An 18,286-nucleotide genomic window follows, 5' to 3' on the forward strand; every position below is an offset into this window, starting at 1 on the left:
TTACTCCAACAAGGCTGTCAAATAATTTTATTTTAAAAGTGAAAATTTTAAGTCTTGATTCAGATACGAAACCACACATACATATTCATATCCCCGAGGCACTTCAGGCTTTGACAAGAAATCTTCTCAGCAGTTATGGCCCCCTTGCTTCATGGGCGCAGTATCCAACAAACACTGGTTCGGCCGCTATGCCACGGCTGTTAAAATAAAGCGGAATGGGTATGACTGTAATCAAATAATGGGCTGCTTCTGTAGGCAGGAAGAGAGATACTGGCAATCTATTTTAATAACTATATAAACAAAACTACTCCCAAGAAACAATGTATGGCCTATTAGAGAGTGAAAAAGGGCCTTATTCTACTTTTGATTGTACTTTTGGTTTGAACCTCTGTTATAATCAGAGGCACCAAGCTATTAGCAGACATGTTGAAAGGTTTAAATTCAGGGGCTAGTTCTTTTGATGTTACAAAATCTATTGCTTTTATTGAAAAAACGTCCTAAGAAAGGCAAATATGAATCAACTAATATTCACACATTCTTCCCTCTCCCAACCTCAATGTTTCCGTCCTATGCAGCTCTAATTCCATAATTTCAGTTATTTTGGGGGGAGGAGTCAGTTTCTTTCAGCTTACACTATCATAAATTATTCTGTTCTCATGTGGCATTAAAAACAAACCAACCTCTGTGGGTTATGATGGTGCAGTGAGATAGTATAAAAAACACGTTTCAGAATTAAAATAGTTGCAAACAATATTCTATTTCTCAAATGTTTAAGATATAGCTACTAATGCTACTAATGTTTAGTGGTGCAGTGGAAAAAAAACGAATAATAGCTCAGTTTAATGACTGCTGACCCTAAGCAAGACATACTCTTAGTAAAGACAAGGCTTGGTGTCTAGGTCTTTGGAATATATGCCCATTTTATTGTTTCCTTCCTCTCATCACCACTTTTCTGCAATCTGGGTTGCTGTATCCTAGAAGCAGCTGAGTTTGGATCTGCATAGTACCTACTGCATTCACAGTACTCTTTCAAGAGCAGTGGCCTCAATCGTCAATAGGCAGAGTTACTGTTCTTCCAGGATCTAGCTGTTACAATATGCTACAGACCCAATCCCCTTGCTCCCTGGTAACCAGCTGCAGAGCATGTCAGAGCTCTTTGTTCTCTTGGAAAAGTCCCTCCTACAACTGCCACAGTCTGTGCACACGTCATGAATAAAAGCATTAGGAGGAACATAGTCCTTGCGTACAAGCTAAGACTACAGTAGCCTGATACTAAGTCAGCTCTCTGAGGAAGTCCCATATACAGGAAACACAACAACTGCAGCTCCATGGAATTTGCTTTTCATCGATGGAAAGGGAATGGTTTCTCTAGTGTCAACACTTGTATAAAAAGAGTGATTTTCAGGACAACATATCTTTTTATTAAGGTAGTTACTTTCTAAAAGTCAACCAGGTCCAGGAACAGCATAGCTTAGTTCACTGTAAAACCCTAATCCTGGTACAGTGGTACAGCCATTGTACTCGTAACTGCTCAGTTGTAGCAGTGTTCTCCTAAGCCCCACTAAGAGATGCACCAACCTGCTAAGTAATATGACATACATTTTGAAATCCCTTTAATATTGTTTTTAACATGTATTTGTCAACTCTCTCTTAACATATCTATTTTTCTCATGACTGAGGGAGATAGGAAAATAGCCATATGTAAGTTGTGCTAACATGATTATTTTAAGCCAGTTTGAAATAACCCAGCCAAGTCAAAACTTTCAAGTCCTTCAGTCATTCTTGATTAAAGAGTGACAGCAAGGTAAACAGATATTATATACTCTAAAGTACTGTGTCCAGCAGTTCTGGGCCCCTCAGTTTGGGAAGGATGTTGAAATGCTTAAGCACATCCAGAGAAGGGCAACAAGGCTGGTGGGGGGCTTGGAACACAAGCCCTGTGAAGAATGGCTGAGGGAGCTGGGGGTGTTTAGCCTGGAGGAAAGGAGACTCAAATGTGACCTTGTCACTCTACAACTCCCTGAAAGGTGGCTGTAGGCAGGTGGGGGTTGGTCTCTTTCTCTAGGCAACAACTGAGAGAGCCTGAGGGCACAGTTTCAAGCTGCGTCAATGGAAATAAAGGTTGGATATTAGGAAGAAGTATTTTACAGAAAGAATGATAAAGTACTGGAATGGCCTGCCCATGGAGGTGGTGGAATCACTATCCCTGGATGTATTTAAGGAAAGAATGGGTATGGCACTCGGTGCCATGGTTTAGTTGAGTTGTTAGGGCTGGGTTGGACTTGATGATCTTTAAGGTCTCTTCCAACCTAGTCATTCTGTGATTCTGTGGTTCCAACAGATAATTATGCTAAGACATCTTCATGAACATGAGCAGAGAGCTTGAGTTTCAAGTGCTGACTGTAACTGCTGTTGTATCCTTTTCTTTTAAGTAAATGATTTGTATCTACCTTGAACTACTACCACACAGAGTGGAGATTTTCAATGAGTTGTCATAAAGTTCTGCAGAGAAATAAAATGGTATGTTTCATGATTGCTGCAATTCAACTATTCAAGCTCTCTGACTGTATACTTCAAAAGTGGAGTCAAACTTGGACTTAAAACCTAGAAATCACTCTTATCTGCAACTGTGATGTACAAAAACAACATTAGCAATAAAAAACCAGTAACTTGTCCAGGTACTTTTTAGGAAATAACTGGGAGAAGAATGTGTTCTGACTACTGTAAACAAAGTCAGTACATAAATGAATTAAAATTTGTCATGGAATGCTTATCCACCGCTTTCAGCCCCTAAAGTAAGGCAAATACCTGAAAGAATAGCTTGTCCAAGCTCAACTCTCATGCAAACAGCTCCAGCTGACTACCTTCTGTAGGTCTTTATTATTCACAATAAATAAATAATACCACCTTTTTTCTTTTAGAAGTCTGCTCTTCATTCTGTTAGTGTACTCCTCTCACATACCCTTTAATATAATTTTTGTCTGAAATAAGTCAATCATGGTGCTCAATTTTCCTTTACAGGAAAGAGAAACACAGAAGAGTCCTAGTTATTTCACTGAAAAAAGTGAGTTCTGAAAATTTTAGTTGCAAAACTGTCCAGAGCTTCTGTCTTAATGTACCTGTCTTCCTCTTCTGTGGATACAAAACCAAATGGCATTGCATTTACAGTCAGGTTAAACTGCTAGCTCTCTTCCCTTCATCTCCACGTCAGCAGTTTATGCCTGTACCTTTATTCCATTGGTTATAAAACCTGAGAACCAAGATACATTGTAGGACTAAATCTTACCGGAGCATGCGGCATCGATGACTAGTTAGCCTTTTGTAGGCATCCTGCAAGTTGGTCACATTGCTGCTGCTCCAGAGTCTTTCCCCAACAGCACTTGCTCGAGGCCTGTAAAGGTATATTTGGTCTATAACCAAGAATGGATCTTTTTTTTTAATACCAGGTCTAGTATAATACTTGAATACCCAGAAGCATTACTTTTAATAGCTGCTTAGGTTCAAAGAAGTTCACAAAGCACTGTTAGCACTAGCATACAGTCCTGTGGGATTAATTAATGCTTCTTATAGCTGTCTTTTTAAACTCTAATGATAAAGCAATCCATACCATAATCTTGGTGTCAGGTTAGTTGCATCCACAAATTCCCCCCACAGGCAAGCTTCTCCACCTATTAAAAGTTTCTTCTGTTCTTCAGATCCTGAATTCAAACCAGAAAATCAGCATTCTTCTCTGTCCAGAAGATGGGCATATATCAACAATTAGACAGCAGTGATGTTCAGTTATTTTCATATAAAATACCTGAGCTATCCAGAGCATTAACTTACATTTTGGTAGCCTTGTTACAGAATGGGAGAACCACCAAGCCATTTGCCCAGAGAAGCTACTTCTCTGCTCTGTCAGAAAGGATTTTACCTTTTATGCTCTGAAGAGATTCCTCAGCTTTTTGACATTCCTCAGAGATTTAAAACCTGATGGAAACTGTTCATTCTATCACATACAGAACATTCCTTGAAAAAATTACTCGGTCAGGTATTCTTAATGAGCTCTGAGAATCAGAGCTCCCTCGCACACAATGAAAAGCATGAGATGTTTGTATCAGCTTTAGATACAGGGAGAGAACACGTCTTTTTCTAGACTAGTTTAACAGTCAAGAAGCTTGGTAACATAAATTCAGTATCTGCTATGAACAGCCATTTTGCACAATTCTACTCCTAAAGCATCTGCCCACCTAGTCCAGCATTCTATCTTAGCAAACACCAGTATCAGATACTTGAGGAAGTGTAATACCTTTCCCTGTGAGAAGTGCAAAGTTCTTTTTTTTTCAGAAGTTCTAGCTGACCATAATTCCTATAATCACAGTGATGGAATGGCCACTCTAAACAGCACTATTCTTTCCATTTACACTGTACTATAAACCAAGGAGTTTCATGCACAGAACATGCATATAAAAAAGGCAACAAACCAGGGAAGTTAAGTGGTTCAACACTGTAGTATTTCTTCCAGTCTTGCCCATAACTAATGTAGTCTAAGTACCATGGTGCTGACAGGACAGCAGTGAACCCAGCTCTTGTGACCCTGCTCAGTTCAGAAGCGTAGTTATTTGCCATCCACACTTGAACTACAGTGTCTGGTTTCAGCTAAAGAGGAAAAGACAAAAGATAAAATAAACAAAATAACCAACTTAACCCAAAACTACTAATGGCAATCCTAATTGCTGTTATCAAGGAAAAATATCATAAATTTCCAAACTCTCTATTTTGTTTTGAAGAGGAACATCGTGGAAACTACCTTTTGTCATCCTTGCCCCCAACCCCAGTCTAAAGCTGATCAGCTTTTTTCTGGTTTTAAACACTCAAGAGTGAAGCCTAGGTTATACTATGGACAGTTAATGCTTTAAGAGGATTCCTACATTGCATCATGTATCTGATTAGCTCTTAAATGCTGAGCATTTGGTATTACTAGACTAGACACATAGTTACATGAGACAAAAAAAAACCCAACAAAAACCTGCATAGAAACTTCTCCACCCTTTACTCTGATGTTTTAAAACTATAATATTAACTTTTATTAAAAGTGCTAACTTCTAAAAAGCACTTCAATGCTGGTGTTCCTGTTTCACCTATTACATATTCAACAAATGGTAATTTCAAGGGATTGAAATTACCCACAGCTGGAGAGACTTGCTCATGTCAGCAGACTTTAACTCTTTAAGAGACAAAGCCACATCTACTTAATAGTCTGCTCTGGAAGCTTCACACAATATTGTGGTGTTATGCAAGAGTACTTTACTGATTTTCCCATCTTACTTGTGCTTTGTGATCAAACACTTCTTGCCAGACCATTTGGCCTTTGTTGTAGGAAGAAACAATTTCCAAAATGCTAGAATTTAGAAATAAGATCAAGTTTGTGAACTTCAACGAGATAAGTACAAACATTCAAAGTAGCAACATTTTCTACCCCAAGGCATATCAGACCTTTCCCACCACTGCACAGGGGACCAAGAAAAAGCAGGTTGTTCTGGTTTCAGAACCATGCTTGCAGAGCATGTTCTACCATGCAGAACAATGGGCACGTGCATTAACACAAACCAGCAATTCACACAGGGTGACTAAGTCCGTGTTATTTAAGGAGAGAAAGAAATGTCTGCAAAAACTTCCTCCCCACCCTTGTGCTGACACTACTGAAGATCCCTAGTTTAAGATACCCAATACATTCACAGTATGTATAAAACTAGCTTATATATCCATGTTGTGTCAACATTTTAAAACCATTAACTTCAGACCTGATATTTTAAAATAAAGTAGATAGTTCCAAATATGTGGCAATTTTTCAACATAATGTAGCTACTAAGTCAGCTTCCGTATCTGCATGTCAATGCCACCCTCAAATAATGGCTGTGAAAAACTGAGCAAGAATTAAAAAATCAACATACTTCTGAACATAGTAGGATTCCAGTTTAGCATAGTCAATGCCAAAACCTTGCTTCTTCATGAACTCTTTCACCTCAGGGTTAGATTTCCTTAAATAATAACAAGAAAACAAGTTTTAAAAAAGATTATTTTTGTTGTGCTTTAAACCAGAATTCCCAGTAATTTCTACCTATGCACACCACACTAACTGATACCTTAGCATGCCACAGTGTGGAACACATTGCAGAATAAAAGCAGCAGGTTAACATGACTTAGATATTTTGAAAGAGTCTCATTTGATTTCATTGATTTGAAATAAAGCCAACAGACCTAATTCTCTGGTAAATTTGATGGAGCCCCTGTTCTGAAGATGTCTCTGCCTTCTAAGAGCTTTGGGGTTCCTAGCATCTCAGCCACTTTGTGCCAAGGTTATCAGCAGTCTGAGAACTCAACAATTTTGTATTTCTACCACAAAAAGCAAATCAACATTTCTGCAATACAGCATTTGCCAGAAGTTTTCCTTCTCTATAAAAAATAAATCATGTCCTGAGTGTTTGATCTTTAAAGAGAATGTAGAAATACTAACTAGATCAATTTGAATACTCATCAAAATGCTCCAAATCCTTTATTATCAGTTAGTCTCTCCAGAAGAAAGACTCGAAAATATTTAACATCCACAACTGAATTAAGAACACTATTAATACATGCTGTACTTCTAATACAAACACACATGAATATGTTTGGTAACTCCTACTGTTACCAGATTTTCTCATGGGCAGAACTCAATGTAAACATCTACTTTAACACAACCACTTAAATGTAAATTTTCTTATCTAGTACTTTTCTAACATACTAGTCCTCTGTCCTGCCAGGGTAATTTTTATAAAGAAATCCTTTAGAATACCTGAATATTTATGAAAGTACAAGTCAAAGCAAAATTCTGCACAGCATTTGGTTTTTGAGGATCACAAATGATCTGCCTGTAAATTGTTACAGAGATAAGAGTGGAGTTTTAGTTATGCAGTGAAAACGGTCTTATGCAACTGAGTTCCATAATTGATGCAGATGGACAGGTTTAGGAGACACTAGGTATTTATTCTTCCTTGAATTGTCACCATACCAACAACTGAAGTCCACTTCATCTCCTCCCAAATGAATGAATTCATCTGGAAATACACTGCTGATCTCCTTAAAGAACTTAGTCATGAAGTTGTAAGTTGTATTCCAAACAGGATTTACAGGTCCAAAGGACCCAGTTGGCTGTCCTCTATTGTAACAAGGAGTGAGAAGATCTTTTTGACCTAATAAAAACAATTAATAGATGATACTCAGTTTCATGTTGCTATGCTAACTTTGCTAGCAGGAAGAAGCAGTTAGCCATGTTAAAAAGGAAAGTATTCATGACCTATTTTAAATATAATCAAATAGAGGCAGGATGAAATAAGACAACTTGTAAAAGGTTGAAGAACCCTCTAACTGGCAATCAGGACTCTGACTTTCAGATCTATTTAACACACACTAATATAGGTAACATGTCACAATACCTGGAAAACAGCATTTGGATAACTACTTGAACAAAAGAAAAAGCTTTAATGAATATCAGAAGGAAGCCAATTAGAAGAAAGCCAAACCTAATGAGTATGCTTCAGAGGTTTTTCTCTTCTGATTACTCTGGGTTTTTAACACCTAAGTCAGTGTGAAGTACATAGCTCAAGGTAGAATGATGTCTAAAGCAGAATGTATCTGTAACCTTGCACACACATCTAGTATAGAACATGTCAAATGAACATTAATTTTATTTCCTGTAACTTGTAAAGGTCATTCCATCACTTAATGCCTCTTCCTTACCTCTTATCAAGGGCCTTACAAAGCACTGACAAAGATTGGTCACTTCTTAAAAAATTAATTTGTTTGCTACTACTTACCACAATTTCTTAACAATTAATACTTCTTTGGGCATACCTTTTCCCCAAGACTGCGTGTGTCCTGGCGTATCAAACTCTGGGATAACTCTGATGCCTCTTAACCGGGCATACTCAATCACCAGACGGACATCAGTAGGAGTGTAGATGAGATTAGAGGAGTATGCCCCCTGTAAAATATTCACATTTAGAGACAACACACAGCAGATCACAAAATCTGGACAGAAGTATTTTAACTTAGACTGGAGACCAGTTTTACAAGTTGGCTGTGGTTTATCAATTGCACAGACATAACTTTTGATTTGTGGAGAGGAAAAAAACCCACCAAAACAATAAACTTGCAACACTGAGACAGATCACCTTAAGGAAACCTTTCTTTTTTCCTTAGCTTGCAGTTACCGAAAAACACAGAAAAGCTAGTTTCTCTTCCTGCAGAATTTTGAAAGAGATGGTTTTCAATTCTTCTGTACAGAGGCAAGTTATTTTTGCCCATTAGCTCTGAAACATAGTGCACTCACTACATAACATACAAGACTAATGGAAAAATTCTGCCAAGTCAGAACTTCCAGCATCTCTGCCTCTTGGTTTTGTGTGTGACTAATTTAGCATCAGGATGTGTTTCTTTTGTGACACTAAATTTGAGTGTAATTCCACTCCCATACAGCCAACAAATATGACAATGACCCAGTTTACTACAGTTTGGTGAAACAGATGCTTGCCAAAGATGCTATTCATGATAAAAAGCACCTTAAGCTTCTGCTTATCTGAAAATGGTTGCCACAGCTGAGTTATTCTAAAAAGGAAACAGTAGACAAGAAGCCTTTCAAAGAGAAGCTTGTTGAGACAAACAACAAGCTGTCAGTGGGATATATGACATAACTCTAGTAGAGTTTTCTTTTACCACAAAAAATAATCTGACTGCACTATGCAACATCTACAGTTTTTGAATTATAAAATTCTTCATAGCATCTGCTCTAGCACTGCAAACATAATTTTCATGAGGGTCAGATTCTAGCAAGCATTTTAAAACAGAATCACAAATCTTGTACTTAGGCTTAGTCTACTTAACTATTCTTTACTACATTTGATTTGGCTCCTACTTTACTGTGACTGAGCAAGAACCTCATTGTGGCTCTCACTAATGTAACAAAGCCTACTATTGCATCTAGAAATAAACACATTACACTGTATTTGCTTCAGGAAACAACCTTGCACTTTTGGATCTCTTACAGAGATGGTGTGTTTTGTAAGGATAACATTACTATTGCAGTGGTGCTACAAGCTGGCAGAAAACTCTCTCAAATTTGCTTGAGTGGCAGAAGTCAACCAGTTAAAGAAATCCATCAACAGAAATCCAAGCAGCGTTCACTACTTATTTGCATACCATTAGTGTTCGAAGGCCTGCAAACACTGAGGATAATCCAGAAAATTTGCATGAAAAAGTAAAGGTGGTCATTTACTGAGTATACAAAAGAAGACTTAAAAATGGTCCACACAGATACTCAGGCAGGATCCTAAATATGGACTTGCTGGTTATTGGTCTCATCGTACTGTTTCACAATCAGCCAAAGCAGATGTACTTGAGCATTGGTTAACTCTGCATGTTATTTTCATGAAATATGTGCCAGAATTCTGCCCCATCTACCCTGCTCCAATGATGTCCACTCACCTTATCACTTAATTCAGGGAAATAAATGCTCTGGTAAGGGAAGGACTGATCATCTACTATATGCCAGTGGAGAACATTGAACTTATTAAAAGCCATGGCATCCTGTAACAAATAATGCAACAGAGTCTAGTTAAACATTTCAATCTCATAGAAAATCTATGCAAAAAAGTGGCCTTGTCCCAGCATATCCCAGACACCTACAGCAACAACTAATAAAGAAAAGAACCTCAAGCAAACCAAACCACTCAAAAAAATCAACCAAAATCCACCAATCCCTCCACCAACAAACCAAAAAGACATTCTCTGTTTCGCTAAATCCTAGAAGCACATACCTCTACTGCTCCACCCCTCTGCGATTTATGTTCATCACTGCTGTCAACAAATTCTTCATTTGACCCCCATTCTACTAGCCTGTGTAGTATGAACTGCTATGAACACTTATGAATTTCTTCCACTTCAGAACATGTACCCTGAGATTAGTTCAGGTGCTTACAGCACAGTGCTACTAACACCGAGGCCAGAGGTTTGACCCTCATATGGACCATTAATTTAAAAGTTGGACTTGATGATCCTTCTGGGTCCCTTCCAACACATGGTAGATGGTTCTGTGGGTAATTCTCTATGCACCATCAACTATTTCAGCTTACAGAAAAGTTTATATTTTTATAACTAAATACCCTGAACTTGAAAACAGAGCAGCATGAGAGTTTCCTACTACATAATATATCCCTTCTAAATAGTGACTTCTGCAGAATCAATTTCAAATGCATGCAAAATAAATTAAGCGTTTTCCTGTGAAAGCGTGTTTCTTTTATGTTTTCATTCATAACAGTGTAAGTACTTCCCTTTTTCTGAAAGATCATCTTGAAGATGATCAAGATCAAGGTTAACACACTTATTTTAGAATTTTGACTCCAGTTGGACAGTTACACACACACCTTGAGTTATGCTGGCTTGTTAGTCACTAGAAGGTGTGCTGTGAGCAGACCAAGTAAGTGTTTACATCATTCACAACTGACTGCAACACAGCTGCTCCCAATCCCCTGCCACAAGACCAGTGTTTTCCCCACCCATTCCTCCCATTATTTTTTTGCCTAGGTGCATTTAAAGAGGTGATAAAATCTCTTCAGGAACTCCCACCAAATACAAAGGAAGGTTTATATCTTGTCCATTCCCCAGACTTACTTAATCTATTTCATTACACGGCAGAAGTTGTAATTGCCATGTTTTCTTGTATTTCTAACCAATACTATCCTTCTGCATTCAATTCACCTATTCCTTCCTCAAGAACAATTCTCTTCCTGGAAATACATGGCAGTAGTTGAACACAAACAAGAAATGTACTTGAACTGCTGCTCTAAGTATCTAATCACCAAACACTGGAGAAGAGATTACTGATGCTCTTTATTAGTCTGGATTCAAGCAGGCACAGAAGTAAGAAGAAAAGCATACTTGTTCTTAAACCAGCAAACATCATGAAATGCAGCTCTGATAATGTATTAGAGACAGACATGAAATTTAAGGAAAGAAACCAAAATAGCAGTAGCTACAGAAACACATAGTTAGAAGCGCAAGTCTCTTTGGACATCTCTTGCAGACAAGACAAAAAATATTGACACAAATATTTGAGATTTTGAAGCACTCTCTGTAACAAATGTAACACTACACAAGCATTACTTGCTGAACAGGCATTGACCTTGAATGTGAAATCAAGTGGTAAATACCTAAAGGACAAGTTCTGAGCATAGTTCAAGGATGACCTCAGAAATTAAAAACTGTTTTTATCTGCACTCTTTCTGCCTGTCCTATGCCTGTTTTTCAAAGTTCTGCAACATGAAGGGGAATTTTCAAGTATTATTTCATCTTGGAGAAGCAAGACAGAGACAAGATGGGAAACTGCCTGTTCCTCCACTTCAACCAACAAAATAATCCCTACTACATGAACTTCAACAAAAAAAAAAAAAAAAACAACAAAACTGGGAAGTGCAAAACAGTAAAAACCCCAGCTTTGGCTGCTAAGCTTATCCAAATACATCACCTTTCCACCACAGCTGGAGCACATTAATTCTTAACGTGCTTACTTAAGCTTTTTGGAGGAAATTTTGTTTGATTTTATTGGCTAGTCTGGGCTTATTATTCAGTAGCTTCCCATGAACATTTTGAATTTTCTCCCTTGCTCTGTAATACTTAATTACTGGTTTGCACTTAGCAGCCCAAGGAAGGACTACCTAAGCCTGCTGCTGGACTACCAAATTCTGCTCCAAAAGACTGGTGTTCTCCTGAAATCACTGGCACTGAAGCTAGAATTTGCAAGGTATCCTTTGTATTGCTTAATGACAGTCAGATGTCTCAAAACATACTTCCGAGAAGTAATGCATAAGTTGGTTTAGAAAATACAGAGAATATGAGGTACCACAAATACCAGTTCCCTTCAGAGACTCAATAATCATTGTGTCCGCCCACTTGATTCCTCTTCAGTCTGTGTTCAGACCTTTGTTTTGCAATGTTCACTCTGTCCTTTTAATGAGGAGATGGGTTCCTCTTTTGTACCATCTCCAGTTGCTACCTACTTCAGGGGCCAAAACACAACAAAAAGACTTCATTATTATTGATATAAAACTGCCTACTTACCAGGTTTGTAAGAATAGATTTCAAAGGTAAATAATGCCTTGAAGTATCTAGTAAGACTCCTCTATGAGCAAATCTTGGGAAGTCATTGATTTCAGATTCATTGACAAGAAACTATGAGAACAAAATTTAAAAATTAGAATTTTATTTTCATTTCATATTCATAATTTCAAACAGGAAATACTTTTTCTTTTTCAGAAAATGATTCTTGGAAATTAAGTAACAGACTGAAATATTGTTGAATGAAACTGGTAGATCTGCTCTGTTAGAAAAACACCCAGTTACCAGGACAGTGGATTTAGTTAATAGCCATACTTACACTTCCATAGTCATCTTCATGAACCAACTGGCTGAAGGTTTCCAAACCTGGAAAAATATCCAAGAAAGGGATCTCAACTACACCCTGGTGCTTGACCTTAAAATTTTAGTTATAAACAGCACCACAACTATTTACAGGCATTCATGTAGCTAGAAAGAATGCTTTGTAGCTCCATTTCTTTCTCTTTAGCACAGTTCCCTTAATTGCTCAAGCACCACCATTTAAAAAATTCTGGAGAGAGCCATTCAAATTCTCTATTATGCACAGATACTTGTACTAACATCCAGTTGCACCAGATTAATCCCCAAATAGTAAGAATGCTACTGAGAGTAAGGTGGGAATCTCTGGTCTTGTTGTACATCTATTTCTGTAATTTCTGGAACTGGTGAAGTTTCTAATTCAGCATAAACAGAAAAATCTGTATAGACTTAACATTCCAGAAAGAACAGCAGACTGAAATGTCAGGATTATTACTCCTTGTGATGTGTTCAGTACGTACACTTCACAGGTGCAGTCAGAAAATAATCTGTTCACACTGTAGGTTAGAAAGCTTTTTGCTTGGACTGGCTTATTTTAGGCACAGCAAGCATGTACACACATTGTGCCACTGGATCTGAGATGCTGAGCATCTGGACCAAGGGTCTAACTGCTACACATCTGAGTATCCTTCTTGCCTAAGTTTACTTCCAACAAAGTATTGAGAGAGGGCAAGTCTAAGTGATCAGCTTGCTCTTGGCTTGCCATGAAGCCCTAAACAAATAGATTAATGTGAAAAGCATCAGCTTACCTCTTAAAGCACCCCATACCTCAGAAGCTTTTAGTATAGCCACAGGCTCAGTTACAGTTAAATGATCTAAAGAAAAGAAAAAAATGCTTACTCATCAAAAAAGGATGAATTGCAAGGACAATGCTAAAAAGATTAAAAAGATTCTTCAAGTGTCCCATCTCCCTTTGTGTATTAAATTCCAACCAATCCTGCTTTTAATGGTAATAGCATGCAATTATTTTTCATGTGTGTTTTCCTATATAAAGCAAACTACTGTTCAGAGTCAACAGCTCATCAAAAAGAAGATAAAAGTAAGGTACTTCATAAGTGTAATGCTAAAATATTGTACATGAGCCAAGATGCCAGCAAGGTTTAACCCAACTGACTTAAAACATAACACACTATATTTTTTGCATTTAAGACATATGTGATAAAGGTTGGGTGGCTAAGCCAAACTTTTCATGATTAGGAAAAGTTTACTTCTTCTTTTACCTTCTTTTTATATAGTTTATGGTTACATATATTTTAGAGATATAAGTTGTCATCTAATATGGTCAGGTGCTTACTATTAAGGTCTTACTACAAAAAAAAAAAAAAAATACTAATCAAAATACAGAATCACAGATATGCTGAGTTGGAAGGGATGCATCAGGATCATCAAGTCCAACTTCTGGCCCTGCACAGGACACCCACAAGAATCACACCATGTGCCTCAAAGCATTGTTCAAATGCCTCTTGAGCTCTGTCAGGCTGCTGCTGTGATCACTTCCCTGGGGAACCTGTTCCAGTGCCCAGCCACAGCCTAGCTGAAGAACCTTTTCCCTCATACCAACCTAAACCTCCCCTGACTCAGCTTGGTGCTGTTACCTCAAGTCCTGTCACTGGTCATGAGGGTGAAGAGATCAGGACCTGCCCCTTCGCCTCCCTTGTGAGGACGCTGAAGACCACAGTGAGGGCTCCCCTCAGTCTCCTCCGGGCTGAACAGAGTAAGTGACCTCAGCTGCTCCTCCTAAGGATTCCTCTCAAGGTCCCTCACCATCCTCGTGGCCCTACTTCGGACACTCTCCAATAGTTTTGTATCTCACTCACACTGTGGCACCCAGAACTGCCCCCAGCACTCAAGGTGAGGTCACCCCAGTGCAGAGCAGAGCAGGACAATCCCTTCCCTTGCCCAGATGGTGATGCTGTTCCTTATGCACCTACAGGATGCCAGGTCACGCTCTTGACCTGAGCACCAGCATGGAGGCAGTAAGATGAAATAAGTAAAATGAAGAATGGTACCTGAAGGAATCCGTATCAATCCTCCCCTAAGTTGAGTACTGGAGTACAGTACAAAGTACTAGTGAAAAAAAAAGCTAAAATAATTTTGGTTTTGAATTTAAGGTGATTCAGTAATTTTTAGAGAAGAAACAAATATATTTTAAGTATTTTTAAATCACATACATATATATGCATAAAAATATACTATAGTTATAGATTTATATTATTCAAACATCAAAGCAATAACGCACATCTGAAACAGCAGAGAAGAAAATCAAAAGGTTGAATTACTGTACAAAGACTTACGTGATCTGTGTCAGCATGAAAGAATGGTTGGCTACAATTTACACAGTTCAAACATTTATCTAAACTACCAGAGAAAAGCTATTTAGTGACGTGCAGAAAGTACCTCAAGAGTTCATGTTAACCTAAGAACCGATTACACATATTGGGTGTTTGGTGTTTGGAGTAAGAAAGAAAATTTAAAAGACTACTGCAATCTCCACAGGTAAACTGAAGGGAAAATGTGATAAATTGTCAAGGATTTATTTAAACAGCAGGTTTATTTGGTTTTTTTTTTTTTTCTGAACCCTTTAAATGAACCTTGAAAATTTTATAATAAGCTACTTGAAATATTTTACACAAACAGTTAAGAACTCAGCAAGCAGGAGGGCAGATAACCTGTACTTTGATTACATATCCAATACTCTTGCCACAGGATAGTCACTGACTGGTCCATACTATCTTTATTAATGAGCCAGACCACCCAAACCAGCAGGTCACCAGTAACAGCCCTTAATAAGATAGCCCATTAAAAAGCAGAAAAATTAAAACTTGCTGAAGCCTGGAATGCACAACTTATTACATGAAGAAAACATGCTATTTGTAACAGAAAACTTATTTCTTAATGCAGAAGGAAAAAACTGCCTGCTCTAAAGAATGCAACCTAAAAATCACATGGTCTGACAGACTCCATGACATAAGACAAGAACCAGCTTTGATTAAAATCTTAAGTTCACACACAAGCTCAAAAGTTCAAATAATAATAAAGCAGCACTATAACCTGACTGGCAACTATAACTTGACAATGTCAAGAACATTAGCATTTTTGCTGCTGTATTTCATTTGCACTGAAATGTATTATAACCTTGCATATAAAAATCAAACTCTTTGGCTGTACACCCCAAAAAGGATTGAGTAAATTTAATATCAGTACATTCTGTCACAAGTCAAGTGGAATTAATCCTGCTGCAGATGTATGTCTTGAGATTAAAAGGAGCTTTCTCCTAAGGATCTGTATCCTAGATACAAAATAACAGAAGATTATCTCAAAACATGTCTAGATTAACTTAATAACTTAATATGTTGATTTTTGTGTTAGCCTGCCCAGACGAAAAGCAATATTATTGCTCAATCTTATTTCTGTTAAGGAAATTTTCTGGTGATTAGTACTTTAGAGTATTTCTCCACTCTGGACTTTAGGCACAGAACTAAAGACACATAGAAAAATAAGTCCAATATAAACATCATGTTTTAAAATCCTTTCTTGTATTTACAGACAGAAAGGAAGTAGATTTATAGGACTACAGGATTTATAGTTCAACCAACACTTTCTGGTTTTCCTGGAAAAGCAGGAAATACCATGTACATATCTCAGTGTAAGTAGCTTCAATGTAAATGCAGTAATTTCTTAGGAAATGGTAAGCAGTGACAGCCTTCACTCAATACCCTGTACTGAAAGGGATAATCTCCTGACTAGGCACAGATCTCACCAAGGTAACTGGCTACTGCACACTATGGTCTCTCCGATTCCTAATGCTATCGTCTAGAAAACACAGTAGCAGGTGAGCGATCTGTATGACAGCTGAACTGCAAAAATCACAAGCAACACATGACGAGCTTCATGATTCACTGTGGCTGAGATTTCCCAGAGTATCCAGAGCAAGAATTATCTCCTGGTCGCCACTGCTGTGAAATGTTTTCGTGGGCCTCCGAGAGCCCTTGCTTCCCAGTTCCTTAAGAAAGCCACGCGCACCCCCGCAGACTTGTGCGCGTGATGGGAAAGCGAGCGCGCAGCGGCGCCCGGAGGAGGCGGCCGGGCGGTACTCACAGGCCTCGCTGGAGGCGAGCCGCGGGTGCCCGTCACAGCCGGGGTCCCCCGCCTCGATCACCACCTGCAGCTGCAGCAGCTCGGGCTCCGCTCGGGCAGCCAGCGGTCCGCGGCCCCACGCCCGCCAGCGGGAGTGCCCGAACATGTACTCGTAGTACCTGCGGGGAAGCAGAGGCGCCGGCGGGGCCCTGAGGCGGCTGCGCCCGTCTCCGGGCGGCCGCTGCAGCGCCCCGGGCCCGCCGCCGCTCACCTGCGGAAGGCGTCCTGCAGCAGCCCGCAGCCCGGCCCCGCCGAGGAGCCGGCGCCGTGCACCAGCTGGAAGCGGCTGGGCGCCAGCTGCAGCCGGCGAGGGGACGTGCGGACCCGCTGCGGCAGCGGCCACAGCGAGTCCTCGGGGAGGGCGTCCGCCGCCAGCTCCCAGCCGGACGGCTCCGGCTCGGCCTCGGCCCGGGGCGCGCCGCGGCGGAGGCTGGTGCTCACCAGCACGGCAGGGACCGCGACGAGCCCCAGGAGCAGCCCAGCCAGCCCCATGGCTCTGCCCATAGCGCGGCAGCTGCCGCAGCCCGCCCGCTCACCCGCGGGGCAGCCCGGGCCCGCCTCCGGCCGGGTCAGGGAGGCGGGCCGGGAGCCGCGGGCCGCCCACGGCCCCGCCCCGGGGCGCTGCGCCGCTACGGGGACTGTGGTTGCGACCTTCGAGCCCCCCTGAGGGGTTCGATCGCGTAAAAAAACATTATTAGCGTCCAGAGGAGAGCCACGAGGATGGTGAAGGGTCTGGATGAGAAGATGTATTAAGACCGGCTGAGGTCACTTGGTCGGTTCAGCCTCGAGGAGGCTGAGGGGAGACTTCATTGTGGTTTTCAACATCCTCGTGAGGGGGAAGAGGAGCAGGTCCGTATCTTTTCACTCGGGTAACTAGTGACAGGATGTGAGGTAACAGTATGCAGCAGAGTTACGGGATGTTCGCGTTATTATCAGGAAAAGGTTTTTCACACAGAGGGTGGCTGAGCAGTGGAACAGGCTCCCCAGGGAGGTGGTCATAGCACCAGCCTGACAGATTTCAAGAGGCATTTGAACAATGCTGTCAGGCACATGGTGTGATTCATGGGACTTTCCTGTTCACAGCTGCGAGTTGGACTTCAATGACCCTGATGGGTCCCTTCCAGCTCAGCATATTCCATGACTTTCCATCAGCCTCAGCCAGCACCATGAGGTCCTGCACATGGCACTGCTCCACAGAATAAGAGTGTGGCAGGGCCAGCTTAATTTCTGTATGGAAAGGGTGTGATGCAGGTCACACTTTTATGACACACAGGTTCTGCATTTCTTATACTGCTACAAAACAATTTCAGTCTCAGCAGAAACTACTTTTTCACAGGCTTTCTACAGCATGTGTTACAAGCTATATGGTGAATAAGCAGGAGTCTGAGTTGCAGTGAAGTGTTTTAGCCTTTAACCAAAGAAGCCCAGTGTTTTGGCCAATCTCAATGCAAACTTGGGGAAGTTGTTCTGTTTGTGAAGGAGGCTAATCAAGCATTTCAAGACAGTGGGGAGGAATTCAGGCTTCGTGCCACTTCTAATTGAATGCTTAATGCAAACACTGAAGTGTCATCATTGTTGCTTTAGCTGATGCACCAGTTAAACTCACAGCAATGATGGGGGAGCTGACACCTGCAGTCTGCTACTGCAGAGTAACTGAGGAGCT

General features: G+C 40.2%; 1 protein-coding gene across 2 annotated transcripts; it reads right to left on the bottom strand.

The window, feature by feature from the left end:
* Nucleotides 1–12: 12 nt before the first annotated feature.
* Nucleotides 13–17,158, bottom strand: HEXB (hexosaminidase subunit beta). Of its 2 annotated transcripts, XM_021531805.2 has the most exons (14): nt 16,835–17,158; nt 16,585–16,742; nt 13,236–13,301; nt 12,449–12,495; nt 12,133–12,243; nt 9,502–9,603; nt 7,873–8,002; nt 7,031–7,211; nt 5,934–6,020; nt 5,308–5,380; nt 4,464–4,638; nt 3,608–3,698; nt 3,287–3,391; nt 13–197 (listed from the first exon to the last, which is right to left on the bottom strand). In XM_021531805.2, the coding sequence occupies exons 1-14, from the start codon at nt 17,125–17,127 to the stop codon at nt 134–136; spliced, it is 1,683 nt and encodes a 560-aa protein (XP_021387480.2). In that variant the 5' UTR covers nt 17,128–17,158; the 3' UTR covers nt 13–133. The 2 variants fall into 2 exon arrangements, with proteins under 2 accessions (XP_021387480.2, XP_021387481.1); XM_021531806.3 differs by lacking the exon at nt 16,585–16,742 and having other exon boundaries at nt 16,835–16,869.
* Between the last annotated feature and the right edge of the window lie 1,128 nt (nt 17,159–18,286).

This window comes from Lonchura striata, chromosome Z (genome assembly GCF_046129695.1).
Source record: "Lonchura striata isolate bLonStr1 chromosome Z, bLonStr1.mat, whole genome shotgun sequence".
In the NCBI taxonomy this organism is placed as follows: domain Eukaryota; kingdom Metazoa; phylum Chordata; class Aves; order Passeriformes; family Estrildidae; genus Lonchura; species Lonchura striata.